Raw genomic sequence first — 22,787 nt, 5'->3', positions numbered from 1 at the left:
AAGACACGATGTTATAACTACAAATTCCCGCTCAGCTCACGGTCAACACACTTTCATTGCAATGGTAATTATGTTATGAAACAATAAGGCAGATAACAATGAACTATCGACCACAAAGGAAGTCAAACTAGTCTAGCAGCATAGCAGCCATCAAATGGAACAGAATTAGTTCCTTGCAGATATATGGTGCCTAATTACCGTGGCCGATCAAGGTACATCATTATCAACATCACACGACAAGTCGTCAAATTTAAATGTCAAATGAGCACACTTTGCACACTTATTTTATCTCCCCTTACCAGTCTTACCCCGTCATTTTTTCCCCACTATTCGACAAACCAAGCACTAGGGGTCTGATGGAAAAGGAGTGCTTTGACACAATCTTGTGGCTCATATAGAAAATTCGAAACCTTTTTAGTGTCAATTACTTGAATAGTTGCCATTGGCGGTAGGGCTGGTCATCCCTATATTACATCCTCACCATTTGTGAGACAACAAAAGGGATATTGTTCCCTAAAATGTGCGTTGAACTCCAATTTTTAAAATGAAAACCCATTAGTGGATTTAAAAACATTTTTTTTTTTTGCCAGGTTTCTCCAAGTTGGCCACTTCCCATTATTGTGTGACAACACGTGAATCAGCAATACCAAGCCTTTTTTTTTTTTTTTTTTTTTTGCGTCATAGACCGGTTTCATGTGACGACATATTTTTGGCAGGTCAGCATTGAAACAAATAAAAAAACAAATGGTTAAAAAACACAACTCACTATTTACGCTGAATGTCGTCGTTGCAATTCGTGGGAGCCCTGCACATTTTTATTTTCAACAAGCCTTCTTGTGCTTTCCCAGTGTTTAATTTCAACAAGGCATCCCTCAATGTAAAGATGAGAATCGTCAGCATAACATTGAAAGCTGATGCCATATTCATGTATATTTATATATATTATTTCTGTATTCTTCAGGCAAGATACCTTTAGTGATAGCAGGCATTAAAATGAACAAGAAATTGAAGAAACAAGGGTGTTCTAATCACTTTTGTCCATGACTGTAGATAGTGGACGATAGAGGACCAAGTACAGAACCCTGTGGAACGTAGGTAACATTACAATTCTTGGATGACAAATTTGAATGAATAAAAAAAACAACAACAAAAAAACAAAAATCACCATGTATGTAAAATCATGAAAAATAAGACCTGCCCTTGAGCTGCAGGATTGTGTGGGCGTCCGCTGAAGTCTCCGTTCGTTCGCGCACTATTTGCTCAAGTTTCTGTAATCAGCTACAGGCTGAAAAACATGTGTGGCTGTGTTTACTTAACAGTTAACTTTCCCGTGTCTCTGTTTTGCAGGGACTCACAAATAGCAGCAGCAAGACAAATTGCAAACAAGTAAATAAAATATTGTGATATTGAGCAGCAGATTTAAGGATTGTCATTTTTAAAGAGAAATACATTTAGGAACATTTAAGACATTTTAAGGATCCTGTTTATTGTTAAATCTTTTTGGAGTTTGGTTCCTCTGTTTTTCTTGCTGAACTTGGACTTCATGGCACATAATAAAGTGTCCATTATGGCGATGAACCAATCAGGAGCCGGAATCAGTGTCCTGGTCGTCGGTGTCGTCGCCCTCCGGGCGGCAGATTTCCTCCAAGGCCAGCTCTGACGGAGGTGGAGTAAGTGTCATTTTAGAGTCATCAAATCATTAAAAAATGTGATGTGTGTCATTAATGCGGGGATCATTGCGCTTTCCTTTTTTAACTAGCGATAAAAAAAAAAAAATTAATAAATGGGGCCAAATGTCCGGATCACGTAAACACGACCTATTTTTTTGAGCCAAGCCTTTGAATTGAAAAAAGACAAATCAGGGAGTTTTTATTTTGTGTGTGTGTCTATTAAATAAACAATTAACCAGTCACTTTTTCAAGTTTTGATTTTTGATCGCCCAATGAAAACGTAAAGGAGGGACGATCCTGTCATTTTCGGCTTACCTTCGCTCTCGCTCAGCTCGGGGATCTTCCTGAGAGTGTCGCGCACGGCCGGTACGGCCTGGTCGTACATGTGCAGCAGCGACCTGCAGCTGGCCGAGAAGCTGGCGTGATGGTGGAGGAGCCAGTGAAGAAGATGGAGGCACTCGCGTAACAGTGACGCCGGCGGGCGCCGCCACCAGGGCGCTGACCACGACGGGGCAACGTCAGGGTCAGGCGACCTGGCAGTCAGCTCGGGAGAGTCGCGAAGGTCCAGCCACTGACGATGGAGGATGACCACAGACGTCTGAACCAGCTGACCCGAGCGCACGCACAAATGGAGAGTTAGACGTCTAATGACAGGTCATAAAATGTGTGTGCGCAGACAATTTGTAACATATTTAATTTTAAAAAATTCAACATATTGAACAAAACAAACAAAAATTCAGTGTGTGTTTCCATTAGGTGCTGGCGAGCTAGACTTTACGTGTCAATGTCAGATGACAAATGGAGCCTAACTTGATTGGCTGGATGTTGGATGAATCGAGGAAAGTTCAAATGCTTCTACCTGGTTACCAGAATGTTAACCTCACATTCACTGCCATTGACGGCTTTAGAAGTCAAATATCCATGTTAACTGGGAAGGCTGGCAGTGACAGAGTTAAGGTATTTTTGGTGCCACGTGAGCTTGAATTTTTTTACGTCAAATTTTCAAACTGAATATTTGGATTGGGTTTTGAAATGTACATTTTTATGGTGATGCTAAAAAAAAAAATTCAAACTCAACTCAGATGCCACAGATACACTGTGTTGCAAATTATTATGCAAATTATATTTTTCACCAATTTCCCTAAGTAGTCAACCCAAATGAGAGTCAGCATAATTTTCAAGTTATTAACTGTAAGCCATAACAGGAATGTTTTTGAACAAACCTCCCGATTATAACAGTATTATTTAATTGAAGAAAAAAAAAAACGGTTACCAATTATTACACACAACAAAGTTTCAAGACATTTTATAGGTTTTAAAGAACAGAAAATGGCGATATGTTGAATTTGCAGCATTAGGCTGTCATTTACTGAAATCAAAAGCCATTTCAATCAAAAATAAATGAACAAGTTACATTTTAACATCGGACCCCTTACTTGATTTGATAGCAGTTTCACAAATCTTACACCCAGTGAACTTGTTTCCACTTGGGGGCACTGTGCCCACTTGGGGGCACTGTAATAAAAACAGTGTACGTGAAGCAAGTCACTCCTGAGGAAAGGCCTCTTTATACTCCCGCGGTCGCGCGGCCGACAACGCCCGCATTGCGTCACGTGACCGACGAATTGCCCCGCGCGGCACCTCTGCGTAGCTTGCCGCGCACCCGACAAAAATAGTTGCTGCGCGTCGTACGCCGCGGAGATCGTCTCTCGTGATTGGTCTGTTTTAGTCACATGCTGTGACGACGTACTCAGCGTGCCCCTTGGTTCTTCATACCATCTACGTCGCCGCATTCTCGATCGATTTTGCAGCATAATTCAACGTATCATGTGGTCATCTCGGTCCATTTGTTCTGTCGCGGTCGCCATTGCTGTTGCTTTGTTCCTTGTTACGGAAAGGAAAGTAAAAACGGCTACCGGAAATGGCCCGAAAAAAAATGCAGAAGAAACTCCACCCAGTGGTGTCCTATCCGATAGCAGCCGTAGCGACGCCCCCCCCCCCCCGCCCGACTTGGAGGAGAACTGCAGCACACTTTCAAAACAGCGCGCGTGGGTTGCGCTCGAGTATAAAGGCAAACTACGCGAGGGACAGCCACATTGACGTCAGCGCGGTCACCACCCGCGCGAGTAGAAAGAAGCCTGAAGCCGCTGTAATGTTAGTCGTTCTTTGCAGAGGGTAAAGAATGTGCGTCTGTAAGTAAGTATTGGTGTGTGTTACCTCAGTGTAGCACTGGCAGCTGCTGCTTTGCCAGCTCTCCGCCGTCTGAGTGAGCCGGTTGAACAATCGAACCACCTAAAGAAGCCGAAACAAGAGCGTCAAAAGTCTCAAACAGGAGCGTCGCAGACGACCACCAATTGGCCGAGCACCTGCAGGTCCAGTAGGATGAGTTCAGCGTGCGACGCCTGCTTAACGGGTCTGTTCCTGATGTGCTGCAGAAGCTTCAGGAAGACGCAGGGTTCTGCGGACAAGCGCAAACGTGTTACCGATGTGGTACAATGTTGAATTTGACGCGTCGTCACGCGTTCAATTGGCAAATAATGGGGGATTTCAGCTAAGACAGCAACAAAAAAATGTTTTTAATTTTTTTTTTAATCAGTCATGTACGCACACATACACTTCTGCTCAAAGCAACTAAAGGAGATCAACAGAGGCTTCTTCTCTAGCATTCTTTAGCTCAGAAGGGTACCGCTGATAAAGTGTGACAAAGTGAATAACAGAAAAAAAAAAAAAAGCGAAACAAAAAGTACGCAAAAGGTTTTTGCTGAGGGCATGTGGACAAAACCTCACCGTGCTGGGAGCAGAGTTGGCGAGTGAGCGAGGCGCGGTCGCACGCACACACCAGGGCGGCGGTGCACTCGGCGAGCACGCGGGGGTTGGCGTGGGCCGACACGCACGCGCACAGCGCCTGCAGCACGCGCGGGAGCCTGAAAGCCACACGCATACTGTCTGAATTATTTTTTGGGAAAACAAAATGTAAAGCTATGTGTACAGTAAACTACTGTAAACTTTGCAAATCACTACTTGAGAGTAGAGTAGCGGTGCAACAATTAATTTATCAAGTGGATTCATTCTCGATTCTGCTGTCTAGAAAACTACAGTAAGACACTAAATCCGATGCCGTGTTAGGTCAAACAATATTGCTAAGAGGTGGTACAGAAGGGAAGTTTGTTGAGGTTATTTTAGCCAGCTTAAGGCCGACTAATTTGGGTAATTTTTCTTGCACCTGTGTATAGTACGCAATTAAGCACCCTTGATATTGTTGATTTTTTTACCAAAGAAAAAGGAAACAAAACCAACAAGAAATTCCACTGGATGGAATTTCTTGTTTCCACCTGCCACGACATCCCTACCGGTCGACGTGCGCATCCGGTGCCCTCTCGATCAGGACGCTGGCCGCCTTCACGGCGCCGACCACTAGCTCTTCCAACTCTCCTCCAGCTCCACTGACGCGGCAGAGGTGCAACACGGACTGCAGCAAGGCATTGTGGGAGTCAAGAGCCTGCGTCGCAACGGCGGTGGCGGCCTGAGATGACGGCGTTTGATTGTTACTTCATACATGGCCAACATCATGAAAACTGACAAAATGTTGTTTTTACCCATGTACCGTATTCTGTTGCTACTTAAAAGGTAAACGTACTTTGCTGTTTATAGTTCCCAATATGTTCGTCTGTACCTGGTTTTCTGTGCTGCCTTCACTTTGTGTTGAGAGAACCGCCTGGACCACCTGTACAGCACCAAGAACATCAAGCCTCAGGTCTTCTCACACACAAACACACCGCCGTGAGCCCGCACACCTCATCGCTGTGGTCCGTCAGCAGGTAGAGGATCCTCAGTGCCGCCAGCCCGGCGTCTTCCAGACTATCGCCGCTCGCGACCGCCTCGTCCGGCCTCCCCGGTCCCGTGGGGGCAGGGCGTGTGTCCGGCAGAGACCCGGAGGCCGCGCCCCTAGCATCCAGGGCCTGGCAGAGGCGAGACAAGTGCAGGTCCAGCAGCGGGAGGAGAAGCACGGCTCCTGGACACCTACGTAACATGCGCACAGCTTTGTTTCTAATGTTGAACAGACTGAAGGTGATTTTTGGGTATCCTAAACTTGTGGGGACCCAAAATAGGTCACAGGTCAAACTAAATCATTAATTAATCAATAAAATTTAAAGCTCCATGAAAATATTATTATCTCTGTGAAGGTAATTTTTTTGTGAGATTGTGTACAGTTTACAGTGTGGAGTGTACATCAATTGGCCACAGAAGGGTGCTGTGGTCAGTGATCGTGTGTTTGGCGCACCCGTCTTTGGCCTTTGCTGCCCCAGGTCGACTTTGACTCAGCATGTTGAGTCCGGTTACCGCCAGACTCTGGACCGGACTGAGGCCCACTCGGGGGGCTCCGCATATCATCCTGCCCGCACCGGCCGCGCTGCACACAACCACATACGATCATCGAAAATCTCAAGGTGAATATGGTCCGAAAATTCACATTTGAACACGCACATCACGTGTCGACACACATATCAAACGTTGACACATGACTTGTTGACACTAGGGCTGTCACGACCAAATCTTTTTAGAAACGATTATCCTATAGATATTTTGTCGTGTACTTCAGTAATCCACCCCCCCCCCCCCCCCCCGCAAAAGATTTTTTTTTTCATTTGTTTTTTACTATTAACATGCATTTTATTCTCATTTTAAAGGGTGAACTTCTATCGTTAAACTGTATATGTATAACTGTCTAAACTCTGTACAGAAGTTGAGATAACAAAATCAACCTTTGATAAACGGTTAGCATTCCCGATTAGCGTTAGCACGCGAGCGATTACCATTTATTTTAAGTACTAAAAGAAAAAAAAAAAAACGTTTACTACCATTCAGCTCACTCACACATTTTATATGTACATTACACATCTAATAGTGTGTTAAGAATGACTCAGTCGTTTTTGGCAAAGTTTATCAGTGGCCGGACAATGCGTCCATCTTCAATAACTGTCTGTGTGAAACATTGGTTCTGGCGGCGCAAATACTGTTGCGGTGGGGGGAACTTTTTTTTTTTTTGTCTTTTTGGTCCCGGCGGAGCTTTGAGGCAGAAATTCTGTGTCAACCTATTTTTTAAGTTGACTTAGGAGAGTTATTTGATTTTTTTCCACAGCCCTAGTTGACACACACAAACACACGTCACACAAACACACAGTATGTATAATATAGCGTTTCACCTCAAGTCCCACTGTGCTGCGGTTGAGTCCGGCCTGGCCGTCAGGCAGGTGTCACTCAGGCTGACGGACAGCAGGTGCGAGAGGCAATGGCTGCTGGGAGACAGTGGCTGCTGCAGCAACAAGCCCAACAGGACGCCACCTTAGCGGACAACAGAAGAAAGTACACTTACAGGCCACCACAGCCCCGACACGCCTCAGATTGAAACATTGTTAAGTTTATTCAAGCGGCGACAGGGGGCAGCAAGAAAATGGGAGCACTGCAGCAAAGTGGAGATTGTGGAGGAGAAAATACCACCATGTCCGGTATCAGCCAATGTTATCATTTTTTTAGCCGAAACCAATGAAGCCGTGATTGCCAATGTGGCTGAGCAGTGAGTGACCAGCAATACTCTACGTCACCATTACTGACCTCGGTGCTGCCGGTGTGCCGGCCGGTCGCACTGGAACGGATCAGTCCAGGCTACTTCCTGTTTGTCAACGGCTCCTGCATTCAGACGTTCCCATGAAAACATCAGTTTCAACACAGCGTGACCGATATCGCGACTCACCGTCCCTGCGCATCTTGGCGGGAGTTTTCATCGACGCGTTTCTGGACGGGAGATGCGCCGCGAATGTCTCCTTGGTGATGAAACCACTTCCTGTTGGCGAGGAGGAGCTGCCACCGCGATGTAGCTGGGAAAGGCCGTTGGGCACTTTGGGGCTAAGCAACAATTTGAGATAATTTGAGCAAGAATTATCGATGTCATTCGACTACAAAATAATCTGAATTTTTTTGGGAACACCCTGTGTTATGCAGTGGCTGGCATCTTTGTACACTCGTAAGGCAGGATCAATAAAATCGAACGACCGACCTGTTTCGCGGTAGCGGCGACGCCGTCTTGCTCCTTTCAGCGCTCAGCAGCTTGCTCTTCATCTCGTTGATCTCGGCTTCTTTGAATTGCAGTTCCGACCGCAGCGACTGAACCTGCACGCAAAACGTCGCGGGGTCACTGCCACGCCAACTTGTACCACGTGTGTACAGCGTTCCCCCGCTACAGGGTATCGCAGTCCACCTAGGGCTGTTCCGCTATAGCGCAAATTTTTATCGTGGAAAGCCGCAATTTATAGCCACCGTTTTTGTGGTGGGTCTGGAACATATATGCCACACAATAAACGGGGGTTTCACTGTAAAGTGTTCGCCAGGACAAATCCTAAAAATGTTTATAAATCCCAACAGATGCTACGAGATGGCACAGCAAAGCACTACTTTTGTCCGAAAGAAGCTCCTCAACCCCCTTCAACATAGTTCTTTGGCACCAAGGCCCCATGAGATGGTGACAAAGCACTACTTTTGTTTAAATGAAGCTCGTCAACTCACTTCAACATAGTTTCTTGGCACCAAAATGACCCAAGATGGCGCCAAAGCACTACTTTACTGTAAATGAAGATTCTAAACTCACTTCAACATAGTTTCTTGGCACTAAGATGCCACAAGATGGTGGCAAAGCACTACATTTGTCTACATGAAGCGCCTCAACTCACTTCAACATCATTCCTTGGCACCAAGATGCCACAAGATGAGCACATACCAGTGATTGATGACTTTATCAGTGATGAATAACCTGAAGATAGGTCCCAAAAATAAATCTGTGAACAGGCGAATCCGTGCCTCGCAAATTTGCAGGGCTTGACAGTACTTGCCTTCTTGTTGAGCTCCTTCTCCTTGTCACTCTGCTCTCTCTGCTTCTGCTTCTCCAGCAGGGCCAGGGTCTGCCTCTGGGTCTCCTTCTCCTGCCGGGCTCCTCTCAGGGAGTCCCTGAGCACCCGGATCTCGCCGTTTTTCAACACAATCTCCTCCTCCACCTCCTTCAGCTAGCGACACAAAGACACCAGCGGCGTCACGCCGCTGCGTCCATCCTCCTCTACTGGGTGGACATTTGTTGACGCGCCGCTAGCTGACCTTCCTCCGGAGATCTGCATGCTGAGCCTCCAGCAGGATGTAGGAGTCCTCTCGGTCTGCACCAAGCTGCTGCGCTCTGTTGCCTGAACACACAAACAAAACAAACACACAAGCTCTTTTATTGTATCCAATGCACATATTTTACATTGGAAAAATCTCATGACATACCACCAAACAATAATTGACAAATGTATTCACTCAGTGTGAAATTTGTGCCTGGTTAGTTAAACATCAAACTATCTTCATGTTGTATGACTGCCAACAGCTAACACGGGTCATTCTGTACCTTCTGTCATCCCATGGAAGAGCATTTGATTGTTCTGCCTGTCACTATACGTCAGTGGCTTAGAAAGAGGTGCAAAGACACGCTATTTGTTGTAGTAAATAACCATTTTCAATTTCCCGCGGCACATCTTTCTCACGTAACACTAATGGGATCCCTGAAGGTATTTTAAGCTTTGGTCCTGACCAGAGACATTTGTGGTCGCATACTCACCCAGAGGCTCTCTGCTGCGTGCCCCCGAATGTCCGCTCTTCCCACCGAAGCCGCCCGTGTTCTCTCTGTCCAATGGCGGACGAAATCCTGACCCGTGCGCTCGCTCCCATCCCGGCCCGGTCGCCGATGCAGAGGTCAAGCCGATGGCTTGCGAGGCAATGGTGTCGATCTCGTCCAGGTCGTCCTGAGTGAAGTCGTCGTCGTCCCCAAAGGGGTCCGCCTCGAAGGGGTCCGCCTTCGGGATGTCCTGGTTCAGGCCTCGGAGGCGCTTGCTGGGAGGGCAGGTCATGCTGTGTGTGAGAGAGAGCTCACTGAAGAAAGTCCCACAAAGTGGGAATGCACTGTTCCACTTATTCATTAGGGAGGTTGGAGGCGGAGCTTACGGCTTATTTCAGGAACCAATCGTGTCTTAGTTACATAAATGAGTGAGACAGTCATCACCGCAGGTGTATTTGTGACTTTAAACACGGGGCTTTCCCTGCGTATAAAATTTGAAGTGACGAGTGGCTGCCATTTTTGTGGAATTTTCCCCCCCCCAAAAAAACAAAACAAAAAGAACAAGCATGGAATGAGCATTTCAAACATCTCTAAAATCTTCCATAATTAAATTCAGGGGGAAAAAACATTTGGTTACTACATACATGACCTGTTCTACTGCCCACAGTGCTCTTTTCATGAATAATCTTCCATTTGCGCAATTTACGTCGTTTTTTTAGGGCAAGTTATGCTGCTTGAAACGTCACATTAATTTTGACTCGTTCACTTGCCCGTACCAATCTTATTGGTGGATATTTTGAACTAAAACTTGTCAACCAATCGGAGAAGGAGATATGTTGGGAAATAATCAAGTTAGACTGATTTACTTTAAATTGAGGACTTTTTTTTGACTAGATTTTCTTTCTATAGGCAATATCACACAAATACATTCCCCAAAAGGCATTTGTTTGTTGTTGTTTTTACCTTTGAGTCCAGTGCTGTTGTTGCCCCCCCTCTGCAATTCGCCGATTAGCACAACCAGGGAGTTACCATCTGAACTTGTTCCAATGATTAGCAGCTTAGCCCGATGCTAGGCTAACGCAGCACAATCCGAGTCGACGTGATGTTTGAACGGCGTGTAACTACGTCGTTACGCGCAGAACCTCCGCCTCATTCAGACGCTGAAAGGCACGTGCGGAGAGCGAATGCGCCGTTTAAAGACGTTATTTCGTAGTTTAAAACCACACAAACAGAATGAATGCCAGTGGGACCAAAATAGTGTTTTGATCCCTCCCCCGGCGCAGGGCTGCAGATCTGACCAATGAAAACACGGCTTTGATTTGTTTCACCAATCAGAGGAGAGCCCATGCACCTAGTTACGGGTCCATGGTTAGGACAATTGACAAACCTAGCTAGGAGCAACATAAAACGATTATATATTCGTTACTATTAATGTATTAGTATTAGTCGTAGTAATTAAATAATACGGCATGGTTTATGTGTTAGCTATAATATGTGCTTGCTTACAGCACATCACATTACAAACTCATTTAAACTCGGTTTTGTGTCGTCTCCAACTTTTAATTACCTCCTTACAACGAATACGGGCAAATCATGTCAGGTTAGCTAACTTCTACGACTTCTTAACTTATATAAGAATGAGTATAAATGACTGAAAGGAACAAATAAAATGAACCGACATTGCTTCTTTGTTCTCTCAAGGCTAGAGGTCAAAAACTCATCAGTCCCAGTTACGACGTAGTATTTATGCAGTGTTCCCCCGCTACATGGCGGTTTATCGTTCGCGGATTTTCTAAGCAGTCGTTTTATGTGATTTTATAGTGCTCTTACTTACTAAGGAGCGCCCGTGTCGCTGATGCACCTTTCAGCCATTTATCGAATGGGACTACGGTACACATTCTACTGCTTTGGCTCTGAGTTCTGCTGTTAAATGGATGTGTGGGGAATTTTTTGTTTTGCAGACTATTTGCTCTATGCCTCTGTGAGCTGCTGGATGCCACCCTGCATCCGTCCGTGCATCTTCTCACTCAGCAACAGCAAGTGTGTGTTCCATTTATAGACACAGGCATGTCTGAGACACTTACTCCGTGCACGTGTGTGTGTGTGAGAGAGAGAGATACATTGCATACACACTATCTCTCTCTCGCTCTCCCCGCCTACGTTCTCGAGCACAGAAATGGCAGAGCTCAGCGAAAAGCACCATGATGCATTGCAGCCATCACGCACGCACACACACACACACACACACGCACACACAGAGTAAATCCAGTGACCATTTTGTGGCACCACAGCCTCATCTCCAGTCTTTGTGGATGAGAAAATTGAGTGAAATTAAAAAACACGCACACACATACTGGGTTGGTAACCATAGCAACTGAAGCACCAGCATGGCAGGATCGCTAATTGTGATGGAAGGCTTCATGCACGTGAGTGCGAGGCAGCGAATGACTTTATCCCGCCTTTGTTACGGCTTTGATACTACCTGCGAAGGCGGAAAATTGCCACGGGTTGGCTTTGACCCGCCCATTCCACGTCGGTGTTGTCTCGACAGAAGGGCAGCACTGGGAAAAAGGTGGGAAAGTGACATCTTTGCAACCGCTGTGGCAGGGGAACGAGGAGACTGTAGCCTCTTTCACACGGAGTGGCCGCAAAATTGCCGCATCGGAGCGATAACGGTAGTCTGCATTTATCCACCTTTGCTTTTTACACAGAACCAAGGGGAAGGCGGGTCGAAACGAAGGCTTAGGAGCAGGCATATGCGCAGGAATCCAAAAAAAGGACACCCATCGCACATCGGGGTGGGGTCAGGGGCGGAGTGGGGGGCTGCAGACAGAGTGTGCTGATTGGAAAACAATAATCATCGGGTCTTGGGGGTGGCAGGTGCTTGAGCACCACTTGGGGTCTATGTGTGCACGTGCATGGTTAGGATTAAGGGTCAAGTTGTTCGTGGTATTTCTAGTACATGCACTTACCTGTTATTTTTATTCACAAAGCTCAATACTTATTTTATAGTTTATAGTAATTTTGGAGTTGTCTGTTTTGGGAGAAATGGTTTTTCTTGGAGTCGTCTGGTTTTGCACTGAAATTATGTCAAAGTCTTCTTTGAGAGACTTTTTCAGTTTTTCCATATTTGTCTCTGAAGTGCTTAATTTATATAACCTTAGAGTCCACAAAATGAAATTGTGCGAAATGCAATTAAAAGGCGCATCTTCCGCGAAGATGGCTGAAGTGTTTCCTCTGCATTTGTCTCCGCAGCCAGGCTACCCCCCTTTGCACACGTCGCTTCTCCCTCGGAGGTCGATGACATCCTGAAGGGAGCCCGCAGCAGCTCCAATTGGCTCCCAGTCCAAGGATGCGGCCAATCGGATTCGTCCCTGGGCTGCGTGTGTTTCCCCTTCCCCGACTCCCTGTCTTGCGCATCACTTTCAGGCTCCCACAGTGCTACATGGATGTCCGTCGGCGCGACGGCGGGATTTCCGGAGCCCCGGTGATGGAGGAGGGGGCACATGATGCACAGATGCCGAGGCAATAGACGAGGAGAGCGCAGTAGAATTGTAACGAGACCTCAGAAGCGAGGAGGAGGAGGGGAGCGGCCGTCGTTCATCCACGCAGGAGCCCGGGCGTCTTCCGCCATGGGCTGCTGGCTCTCCGGACCGTGGGTGGGCGACCCAGCGGTGAGTAGCGCCAAGCCCCAATCTGCCAACGGATGCTGGGCACGAACGTGCGTTTGAAACCTCCCCGGGTTGTCTCGGGGAAGTACGTAGAGCTGCAAAATGTTGCTCCTCTGACCGGCACAGCTCTAAAATGTAAGCGTGTATGTGAGACTGCTGCATACGGTACACTCAAAATAGATTTCATATTCAGATTATCGTGTCTGTTTGTACCGAAGAAGCGTGCACTTCGTCAGCCATTTTGTGCTTCTCAGCCCAGTCTGTGCGTGTGTGTGTGTGTGTGTGTGTGTGTGTACACTGCCAGGCCACATTATTAGGCACGCATCTCATGATGTTCAATGGACGAATTCCACCTTTAAAAAGACAATGATATTCGGTGTGCACTTAGCGCATTAGTGTAATGTTACGTTTATTCAACGGATGGACATAACGATCAAGAAACCGATTTTTGACCGACAATACTGGAAGAATGTAAGTGGCAGCTGTTATTTCTTTTCCTAAGGGGAGGCGTTTGTTTGTTTAAGTGGACGACTCCCCCCCGCCGATTAACAACTCACAAGAACCTGACTCTTATTTATTCTACTGGCCTTTTCGAGAGGTGTCGATTTGAGGGGAGGTGTTTATTTGTTGGCGTGGACGATGCACCTGGTCTGTGGAAATCTGTAACCTGACCAGTATTCATTCCGATGGCCTCTGCGGCAGGCCTCTACGTGAGTGGAGGCGTTTATTCGTTTAAGTGGACAACGCACCTGAACTCCTGAGATTTACACCTTGACCAGTATTCCTTTGACCTTTTTGTAGGCATCTATTTGAGGGGAGGTGTTTAGATGTTTAAGCGGACCGGGATGCAACCGGGAGATCAATAACCTGATCTGTATTCATTCTACTGTCCTTTGTCGGGGGTTGCCTCATTGAGGAGAGCTGTTTATTGAAATAAATGACACTGTGGAGATTGGTAACCTGACTAATAGTAATTTTACTGACCTCTATTTGAGGACAGGCATTTATTGCAGCTGAACTCAGGAGATTTTTAACCTGACCAGTATTCATGCTACTGCTTTTTTTTTTTTTTTTTTTTTTTTGCAGGAGGTGTCTATTTGAAGGGAGGCGTTTATTTATTTAAGTGCACCCCCCAAGTAGCTAAGCAATGCAGCCTAAATATTAGGAACGGCTGTGGTAAAAGTTCAATGCTAAAAATCGTGTAAAGTGCATTGACCTCAATAGTTGGTCAGTATGTGTGTGCGTGTGTGCGTGTAGCTGAATGTAGAGGAGGGTGACTCATGTGATGCGCTGCAGCTCACGCGTCTCATTTCATGTGTGCCGCAGCCGTGTGTGCGTGTGTTTTGTGTGCGGGTGTGTGCCACCACGTCCGTCTTACTCGCGTCACACGGCTGCAGCAAACCCCAGGAAGAGGGCTGCGTGCGCGGGCGCGTTCTGACCCGCTTGCGTAACGGCGACTGCGCGGGCGAAGGGCGCGCTTAAAATGGAAGCCGCGACGCGCGAACGAAGAGACGACACGGGCCCATTTGCAAGCGAGTGTTCGATGCTTTTCCGGAATCTCACTTCACAAGGTGTGAACGAGCCAATTACATCACAGTGACATCAGCGGGTTTTTTGTTTTTTTTTTCATGTGTGAAAAATTAAAAGACATGGAAGAGGGGGAGGAGGAGGAAGAGTAGGGAACACCTGCTGTTTGCCTCCAGACTAGATCACACCCACTCTTATGTGGGCACAATCATCAAAGAACAACTAAATTTGCGACGAGGACGAGATCCGAGGATCGATTGCCGATCCGGGGGGGTCCCGAAGTTCTTATACTGTCGATCATTCATGATGCTGTAGATGTCTTGAATGACAACTGAAGCAGCTCCCTCAAGTAGACCTCTTCGAATGCTTGTTTCCAGCTGAGCCAACGCGACGCGCTTCGCATCCTCGCGGCGAGTCGGCTTCCCGTCACCATGCAGGTGAAGAGTCAGAGGGGCGGCGGCGGCGCCATGGAGGCGGACCCCCGTGGGGCCTGGGAGCCCCTGCCCCTCAACCTTCAGCACCTGAATCTGCCCCTGCCCAGGATGCCAGCGGGGCTCAACGCTGCCAGCCCCGCCTATCAGGACAGGTGATCGCCATTGTTTTTCCCATCACGTATTGGATGATATTGTCACCCCAAAAAAAGTACGAGTTTCTCTCTTTCCTCCAGGCATTATTTCGGCCACTTGTCTCTGCCGCAAGATCACTGCGACGGAGGACGCTTCGGCTACCTGCCCAGCTCCCCGAGGGACACCGTGGACGCGGGCCACCAGGTAACGCCCCGTAGCCTTCCACGTGGATGCCTACAGACGCTTCGTGCCTCCTCTCGTGTTCACTTTTCCTGCGTGGCGACTCACTCAGGATCCGGATGTGAGCGGGCGGCGAGCCAAGGAGCGCAACTGCCTGATGGGATGTTGCAACGTCAACCTCGACGAGCCCAAAGGATACCACGGCCAGGTAACCGGGTAACCCCCACCCCATTCCAGCTACTACGCGTGTCAAAATCACACAAGAGAAATGAACAACACTCATCATTAACTGCAGTATATACTGAGAGCTTTTGAGACCGTTTTCCCTCACGTGTTTGTCAACGTCTGTTATGTATGTACATAAATATGGACCTGCGTTTTGTGTCTGCTGCTGCGTCTGGGCCGGGATTCCCTCGAATAAGAGGTTACGTCATCTCAGTGGAATATTTCCTGATTAAATCAAGGTTAAAGAAATAAGAAGAGAAATACTTTGTATCCTGCTCTTCTAAAAATAGATGTAAATATGTTTCAAAATATTGACAGCCAAGTCTTATATTCTCAAGGGAAGGAATGCGGTGACCACCGTCAGTGGTGGGCGGAGCCTTAGCACTCTCTATTAACCAAAAATTCGCTTCTATAAATATTTTTAGCGGGTCGTCATTTACTTGCATTGTTTGTGCTATTTGTGGCAAACATACTTTTTTGTTGAGATTTTCTAATGTAAAATATCGTTGGCTCAATAAAAGTTGGGAAATACAAATACAGGCCAGATCCGTGTGGTAACAAAGAGGAGCTAACCCGAAACGTGTTCTCTGCAGCCGGACGATGACGACTTCATGCTGGAGAAGCCTTTGGGCTTCCTGCCCTTCCACCACGAGCTGGACAGCGGCCTTGGCTGGACCGACGGTTCCCTCCACCAAGGTGACCTCTCCGGCCTGGAGACCGAGGAGGCCGGCCTGGAGGACTGCCACTCCCGCGGCGCCCTGGGCCTCGGCGGCCGCGGGGCCTTCGGACCCGGCGGCGGCGGCGGCGGCTCGCCTTCCTCCGAGTCCTTCATTTCGTCGGAGCTCAGCGACTCGGGCTTCTACAGCGTGAGCACCGGAGAGTTCCGCCACTTCCAGAGGATGCTGGAGAAGCGCATGCGGCTGTACAACGCCAGGCTGCAGCACCAAGGAGAGACGTGCGAGAGGCGGGAGCGTCGCGACAGCTGCCCCATGAGCCACCGCGAGCTACTGGAGGCCATCCCCGAGACGCTCACCGTGCAGCCCCCGTGTCAGCGCCTGCAGATGGGGATGGAGGAGTCCCCTGGCGCCATCTTGGACGTGCCGAACCGCGGACTTTTCAGGTAGGTGGATGGTGAAAAAGGTGTTCAAAAGTGGAGGTGAACTTCTTAAAAGGGAGATAATCATCCAGAAGTGGGGTACACTCTCTCAATTCAGAGTCTTCGATGACGCTAACATGCATGTTTTTATGGTAGGAAGCCAGAGAAACGCAGAGATTCTAACCCCCAACTTCAGAACTTTGAAGCAGATGCGCTAAGCACTAGTTCACCGTGCCGACCTCGTGGCAGACACAAAGGCGCATTCGTTCAAGGCCAATGTGGACCACCTCAAACTGAGCTCATCTCACTTGTGTGACAGTTGGAGTGCGAAAAACAAGAATACTGTTTGAGCTATCTTCATTCAATTCACGTTTTTATCCTCTTTCTGTAACACTCTACATTGCCACAAGATGGCACCAAAGCCCTGGCTCGTGGGGAAAATAGTCAACAATATCAACAAAGTATGGTTAAAGTGATAAATCTTTTTGCATGTAGGGGAGGGGCTAAGTTTAGCCTGGGTTGTTAGTGGAAATTGTGCCGCGTCTGCATGTACACGTACACCCAAAATCAACCAAGCTACAGTTTATAATCTGCAAAAAGTGGCGCATTCGTAAGTAAAGGTGCCACTGTATACAGTAAAAACCTGTAAAAAACGACGGCCTTGGGAATGCGTCGTTCTTCTTAACTTGTTCTGACGTCGGACATGAATTTTTTTTTTCCAGGGTGTCATCAGTCCAGTTCCACAAAACGGACCGTCCCTGCCTGAACCGCCACAGCTCCAGCAGCGGGGCCCTCTTCAACCCCTCCCACGCCCACACGGCCGTGCCCCGAATGAGCGGCCCCGTCCTCTCCACCTGCAGCACGCCCTCCAGCCACCGGAGGCCGCTAGCTCCCACGCAGCAGCCGCACCACCAGGGTCCCGGCTCGGCGGGCATGCTGAGGAGAAGCCGTACCCTGCATCACCGCCCGCCGCAGCAAGAGTACCGGCGGAGGGCCAGCCACCCGGCCTCGCCGTCCTACTGCGCGGCCACCCTGCACCGCTGCGGCGCGGGCCCGCCTCATGGCCTCCTGCAGCCAGGGCTGCCGGAGGAGACCGAGATGGGGGCGGACGTGATGGCTTCCCCACTCTCCGCACAGCAGCACCCAGGTACTCTGGGCCACACTTGAAAAAATAATAATATTTGGAGTTGGGGTGTCTTAACTCTGTCGTCCAGCCTAGTTTCACGTGAAGAGGGCGGAACTAGTAAAATCATAGCATAATTATTATAAATAAGAGCTTTTGACACTCACACTGTTTACTTTACACTGTCCCCACTCACTTAAAAAAAAAATATATATATATATATATATATATATATATATATATATATATATATATTGCATTACGGATCGTGTCAAAGGTTATTTTTGGTATATGCCAAGGGTCACCAAACATGGACGGCGGGACACAAACGGAGCCCGATGCATAGTTTGAATTCCCCTGGTTTAAACTCATGCAAAAATGCAGTTTAGACTTAAGACAAATCGTCATTTGTCTTTTTTTTCAGTGCACATCCGGGTGCCCAGCGATCACGAGCTGCGCTACAACTCCAACCCCAACGCCCACCACGAATGGTGGCAGCAAATGACCTTGATGCCCGACCCGCTGGAGACGGAGCAGGGCGACCAAATGGAGAGGGACGACATGGAGAAAAGTCTGGAGAGGGAGGCGCGGATTCAGGAGGAGGTGGAACGAGACTTTCAAAGGAGCCGGGCGGCCAGGGAGCAGCGGCACCTCCAGGGAGCGGTCCACCTCGCCCAGCCGGGGGACGTCAACGACACGTGGCCCAAGCCGGCAAGCCGCCAGGCCCAGGGTGGCGGAGGAGGAGCCCGGGGTCTTTACAGCACCCTGGAGGGCCACACGGGGGCCACCCCTGCTACCGCATTGGATGCGAAGAAAGCGCAGCCGGACACGCAGCCGCCGACTTCCGGTCTTCAGCCCAAAGTGATCCCTTGCTCCAAACCCAGCACAACTTCCCGGGTGTCCAGGAACCAGCTCCTGAGGGACCGGGCGTCACAGCTGGCCGACGAGCGCAGCGGGATGAGCACGGACGAGGAAACCAGCGCGGACATGCTGCTGGGTCGGTACTGGAACCGGACGGAGAGGAGAGAACACTTCCTGCTGGCCCGCGAGCAGAAGCAGCAGCAGGCCAGGGGAGGGGCAGGAACCGGGCCCGGGTCCGGCCCGCCCCGCTCTCCGGTGCCGGACGCCCGGGCGGGCGGCGCCGTGATGGACGGGCGGTGCAACACGGTGCTGGAGATGAGTCAGAGGAAGCTGAGCCGGCTGAGGAACCGGAAGATGTTGGACGACTGGACCACGGTGGAGGAGCTGCTGACGCACGGAACCAGGCTGGACAGCCACGACCACCGCATGCTGTGTGCCCGCCCCCTGCTCACCGTCACCACTGTCTAAGTCTGGAGGTCTCAAACTTGTGGGGTCCAGGGACCCCTTCCTGGGGAGAATTTTTCCAAGGACCCTCTCATAAGCCTAACCCTAACGAAACATATCTACCATGCCACAGGAATGAAAAAGTTGACGATTTTCGGGGGGGGAAATCGTCACGTTACAATAACTTTTAGAGAACAAAAGTTTACATGTTATGAACGTAAAGTCGTATTTTTTCAAGAAATTTTTTTGGGGAATCTTCATAATCTTCAATCTTCAAAGAGATATTTTGTCAGGCTGAAAAGTCAGAATTGTTAAAGTCAAAGTTTAACAAGGAAAAAAAAGTCATTTTAACATTTTAAGTACATTTTAAAAATAGAACTTCGCCCTCATAATATTACGTATTTTATTCTGGAAAACATGCCTTTATATATATTTGAAAAAGGAATATATACAAAAAAAAATACGCCGGTTGTTCTCGAAAAATCAGACTACCGATTTTCTCCTCATATTTGCAATTGGGTACTTGCAAATTCTGCTATTTGTGGATTTATCATCCGTTATTACAACAACAAAAAAACTCACCTAAAAGTATGACTCGGGCGCCAAGTGCCAAGGAGTTATGTTGAAGTGAGCGGGGGCGCGTCACTTAGTCTCTTTCCCATAGAAAAGTAGTGCTTTGCCACCATCTTGTGGCATCCATAGGCAATTATGAATCTTTTTGGGCGGGCGCCATTTACTCGCATAGTTTTATTATTTGCGCCAGAGCTCTGTATATTCTCGAAAAAAAATAGGCCTTTTGTTCACGAGGTAGAGAGGTATCATTGGTTTATTTTGTTTGTTTTACATGTAGGTATGATTTTTATTTGTATTTTTTTTTCAACGATAAGGTATAATCATACGACCTCAAGGTACAGCTTGCAGACCCCCCCCAGGGATCCCCGGATCCCAATTTGAGAACCCCCGCCCACCCGGATGAACTCCACAGTCCTTTGCAGTGCACTGGAGCACACGAAGGCCACATGGTGCACTGGTGGTCTCCGAACTTTAGCAGCACTGTTGTTAACCAAAATCGCAAAAGCATGCGGCGCCTTTCGTCAGCTTTTTCAACTTCGCAGTTATTCCATTACCGATCCTTGCTGTAAGGCCGGCGAATTTACTACACTGCCTCATCGCAATTGTGTTTTCCCAACCTCCGATGTCACGTTTTATAGGGAAACACGACACAGGTGCCCCTTTACCATCCTCCCGTCTGGCAGTCAGGGTGTTCTGCACCTTACTACTAAGTGCACAAACATTTGTCGACGTTTCATAATCAGAAATGATTCGACAACAGGCGGGCTGACGGAGTTTCTAAATACGCAGGGGTTTCCTACAACACGTGCCCCCCACTTTGACACTCGTGATGATGAAAATATTGAACTCTTAGAGCAGGCATTTGCGCAAAGCCAGGGAAAGTCAATGCTGGCGGAACTCTATTAAATCTCAATTCCGCGGGGAACGCTTTACCCATCCAGGACAGTGAACAAATGCTTTCATGGTTAGCGTGTCTCGGGTGTTAAACTTCGCCTCTCACACATACACACCCCACTGGAGCAGTGTTTGACAACCTTTATTGAGCCAAGGCAAATATTTGACATGAGGAAAATCTCACGACACACCACCGAACATAAGTGTCACAAAATATTTTGTTTTGGAGTCAGCCAGCCCTTCCTGAAACATCTCAAAATGCTGCTGCTCGCCTCATCACTGGAACATATAGCACATAGTTGGTCCGTAAATGTTTTGTTTACTACAAATAATGTATCCAACTTCATCTATCTATGCCAGCGATGTGTAGTGACAGGCAGAACAATTAAATGCTCTTCCACCTGATGGCAGAAGGTATATTGTATTTTTTTTTTTTTTCAAATGTCAAATATTTACCTTGGCTCGATAAAGGTTGAGAAACACTGGTGAAACTATAAAAGTGAGCATGGCCTAAAATGCTACAATTTGCAACAACATTTCAAAGCGATTAGGATGATTATTTTTTCCCGAACAGTTAAATGCAAAACAAACCCAAAATATTTATGATCACAAAACGAGAGAAATGAACACACTTAATGCTCCTTCGGAGCCCCAGATGCCCGCTTGAGATGCATGCAGCACATGTCCGGCTCTCCGCGGCTGGTTGTTTACACATCGTACTCGCTCACGTGTTTACTGACCAACAATGCACTGACTGAAAGGACATGTCCACTTCGCTGCACGGATTGTGATGGAATCAACAGGAATACGCGCCAACGAGAAGGCGGAGTTTGCGGGATGAAGTGCAATAATACCTCAGTCTCAGTGCTGCAGTTTTTAAGTCAGACAGGAAAAAAAAGGTGCACAGAGATCCTTGTAGATATTTACATATTTTTATTGTAAATCCACAAGAGGGACCTAACCATTTTTGCACATTGTTTTTTTTTTTTTTTTTTTTAAATACAATGTTATAAAAGGTGTTCCCTACCTTTTGCTTGCAGGGACGGAGGCCAGTGGATGACTGTAGATAGAACACAGATAGTGTGTGTGTGTGTGTGTGTGTGTGTGTGTGTTGACGTTTTATTTATCAACTATCATAAAAAAAATCTTTACGTGTTTGAAAATATTTCTTGTACTGAATTTTCTTTTTTTTTCGGGGGAGGGGGATAATCTTTTGGGGTTTTATTGCACATTGTATAGTATCCAAAAACTGGTGACTTTTTTTTTTGAAATGAACAAAAATGATGTAAATATTCTTGTGTCTTGATTAAATTTGACTATTGTTTTGTGTGACCGGGACGTTCGTATGTGTGTACATATTGATTTTGTCAGATGCAGCCAGCAGGGCGCCGCTGTTGTTTTGGAGGCTGGGCACAGAACATCGACGTATTCGTTCAAGCACGAGTTCTGCCAGTTGAGCTTGATGTTTATTTTTTTGCAAAAGTCGAACAAATTGGACTACCCCAAAACGCTCCATGTTACCCATGAAAGAGTCAACAGAACCCAAGAAATGACCACTGGTTAGCTCTCGATACAGTGGTTCCTTGAGATACGAGTGGCGAGTTTCTCGAGATACGAACTGTGGTTCGGGCGATTTTTTTTTTTTTTTTTTTTTTGCAATGCTGCAGAAACACATGTAGACAGACAAGACAGGCAGGCATAGATTCTTTATCATCTGCCAAAAACGACCAATATTACTGCCGCTCACTCAGTCACTTAAAGTAGTTGTGAAACTATTCTTTGTTTGTGTTTGTATGAATGTATTATACTGCCCCCCTTTGACCAGGTGGCACACAGCAGAAGGTGCCGCAATGAATTACTCATGATGATAAACCCTGTTTAATTCTTTACATTCTGTCTAGTTATGTTATTACTAGATGGTTTTATCAAGTACAATGTTATAGAGTGCTATTTTCCATATTAAAAACACATTGCACAATTTTTGTTGATTCTTTGCGGAGGCTGGAACGGATTAATGGCATTTCCATTGATTTGAATGGGGAAATATGATCTGAGATACAAGTGTTTTGAATTATGCGTGTGGTCACCAAAACAAAATTAAACTCGTATCTCAATGCACCACTGCATTATGCCAATGATTCAGACGAAATCACGATACTGCTAATATTGATATCCCGGAACGACGCCATCGACTAAATGACAATATCGTATGACTAAAGAAAGAAAAAAAATACGTCCGAATCTACTGCTACGATATCAGTCGATGATAAGATATCACTCACCTGGCGATCTGTCACGCACGCTAAAGTGCATCTATCTAT

At 47.3% G+C, this 22,787-nt stretch overlaps 2 protein-coding genes across 5 annotated transcripts; one reads left to right on the top strand and one right to left on the bottom strand.

The window, feature by feature from the left end:
• Positions 1–781: 781 nt before the first annotated feature.
• On the bottom strand, positions 782–10,605 carry atrip (ATR interacting protein). Of its 2 annotated transcripts, XR_009790170.1 has the most exons (18): positions 10,270–10,605; positions 9,310–9,599; positions 8,814–8,896; positions 8,555–8,725; positions 7,726–7,838; positions 7,423–7,574; positions 7,284–7,358; positions 6,875–7,013; positions 5,953–6,081; positions 5,465–5,690; positions 5,344–5,394; positions 5,021–5,193; positions 4,458–4,594; positions 4,037–4,128; positions 3,888–3,962; positions 1,986–2,277; positions 971–1,656; positions 782–871 (listed from the first exon to the last, which is right to left on the bottom strand). XR_009790170.1 is itself a non-coding variant. In XM_061785145.1 (17 exons), exons 2-17 carry the CDS (start codon positions 9,596–9,598, stop codon positions 1,583–1,585), a joined length of 2,271 nt encoding a protein of 756 aa, XP_061641129.1. In that variant the 5' UTR covers position 9,599; positions 10,270–10,605; the 3' UTR covers positions 782–1,582. The 2 variants fall into 2 exon arrangements, 1 of the variants encoding a protein (XP_061641129.1); XM_061785145.1 differs by having other exon boundaries at positions 782–1,656.
• Positions 10,606–10,817: 212 nt separating this feature from the next.
• On the top strand, positions 10,818–22,444 carry LOC133483650 (uncharacterized). Of its 3 annotated transcripts, XM_061785142.1 has the most exons (9): positions 10,818–10,906; positions 11,268–11,346; positions 12,562–12,980; positions 14,882–15,090; positions 15,172–15,274; positions 15,363–15,458; positions 16,069–16,595; positions 17,294–17,718; positions 18,119–22,444. In XM_061785142.1, exons 3-9 carry the CDS (start codon positions 12,813–12,815, stop codon positions 19,021–19,023), a joined length of 2,433 nt encoding a protein of 810 aa, XP_061641126.1. In that variant the 5' UTR covers positions 10,818–10,906; positions 11,268–11,346; positions 12,562–12,812; the 3' UTR covers positions 19,024–22,444. The 3 variants fall into 3 exon arrangements, with proteins under 3 accessions (XP_061641126.1, XP_061641128.1, XP_061641127.1); XM_061785144.1 differs by lacking the exons at positions 10,818–10,906; positions 11,268–11,346 and adding an exon at positions 11,642–11,732; XM_061785143.1 differs by lacking the exons at positions 10,818–10,906; positions 11,268–11,346 and adding an exon at positions 11,655–11,981.
• The last annotated feature ends 343 nt before the right edge of the window (positions 22,445–22,787 follow it).

Source organism: Phyllopteryx taeniolatus, chromosome 9 (genome assembly GCF_024500385.1).
Source record: "Phyllopteryx taeniolatus isolate TA_2022b chromosome 9, UOR_Ptae_1.2, whole genome shotgun sequence".
Lineage (NCBI taxonomy): Eukaryota > Metazoa > Chordata > Actinopteri > Syngnathiformes > Syngnathidae > Phyllopteryx > Phyllopteryx taeniolatus.
This window is presented reverse-complemented; position numbering and strand designations above follow the sequence as displayed.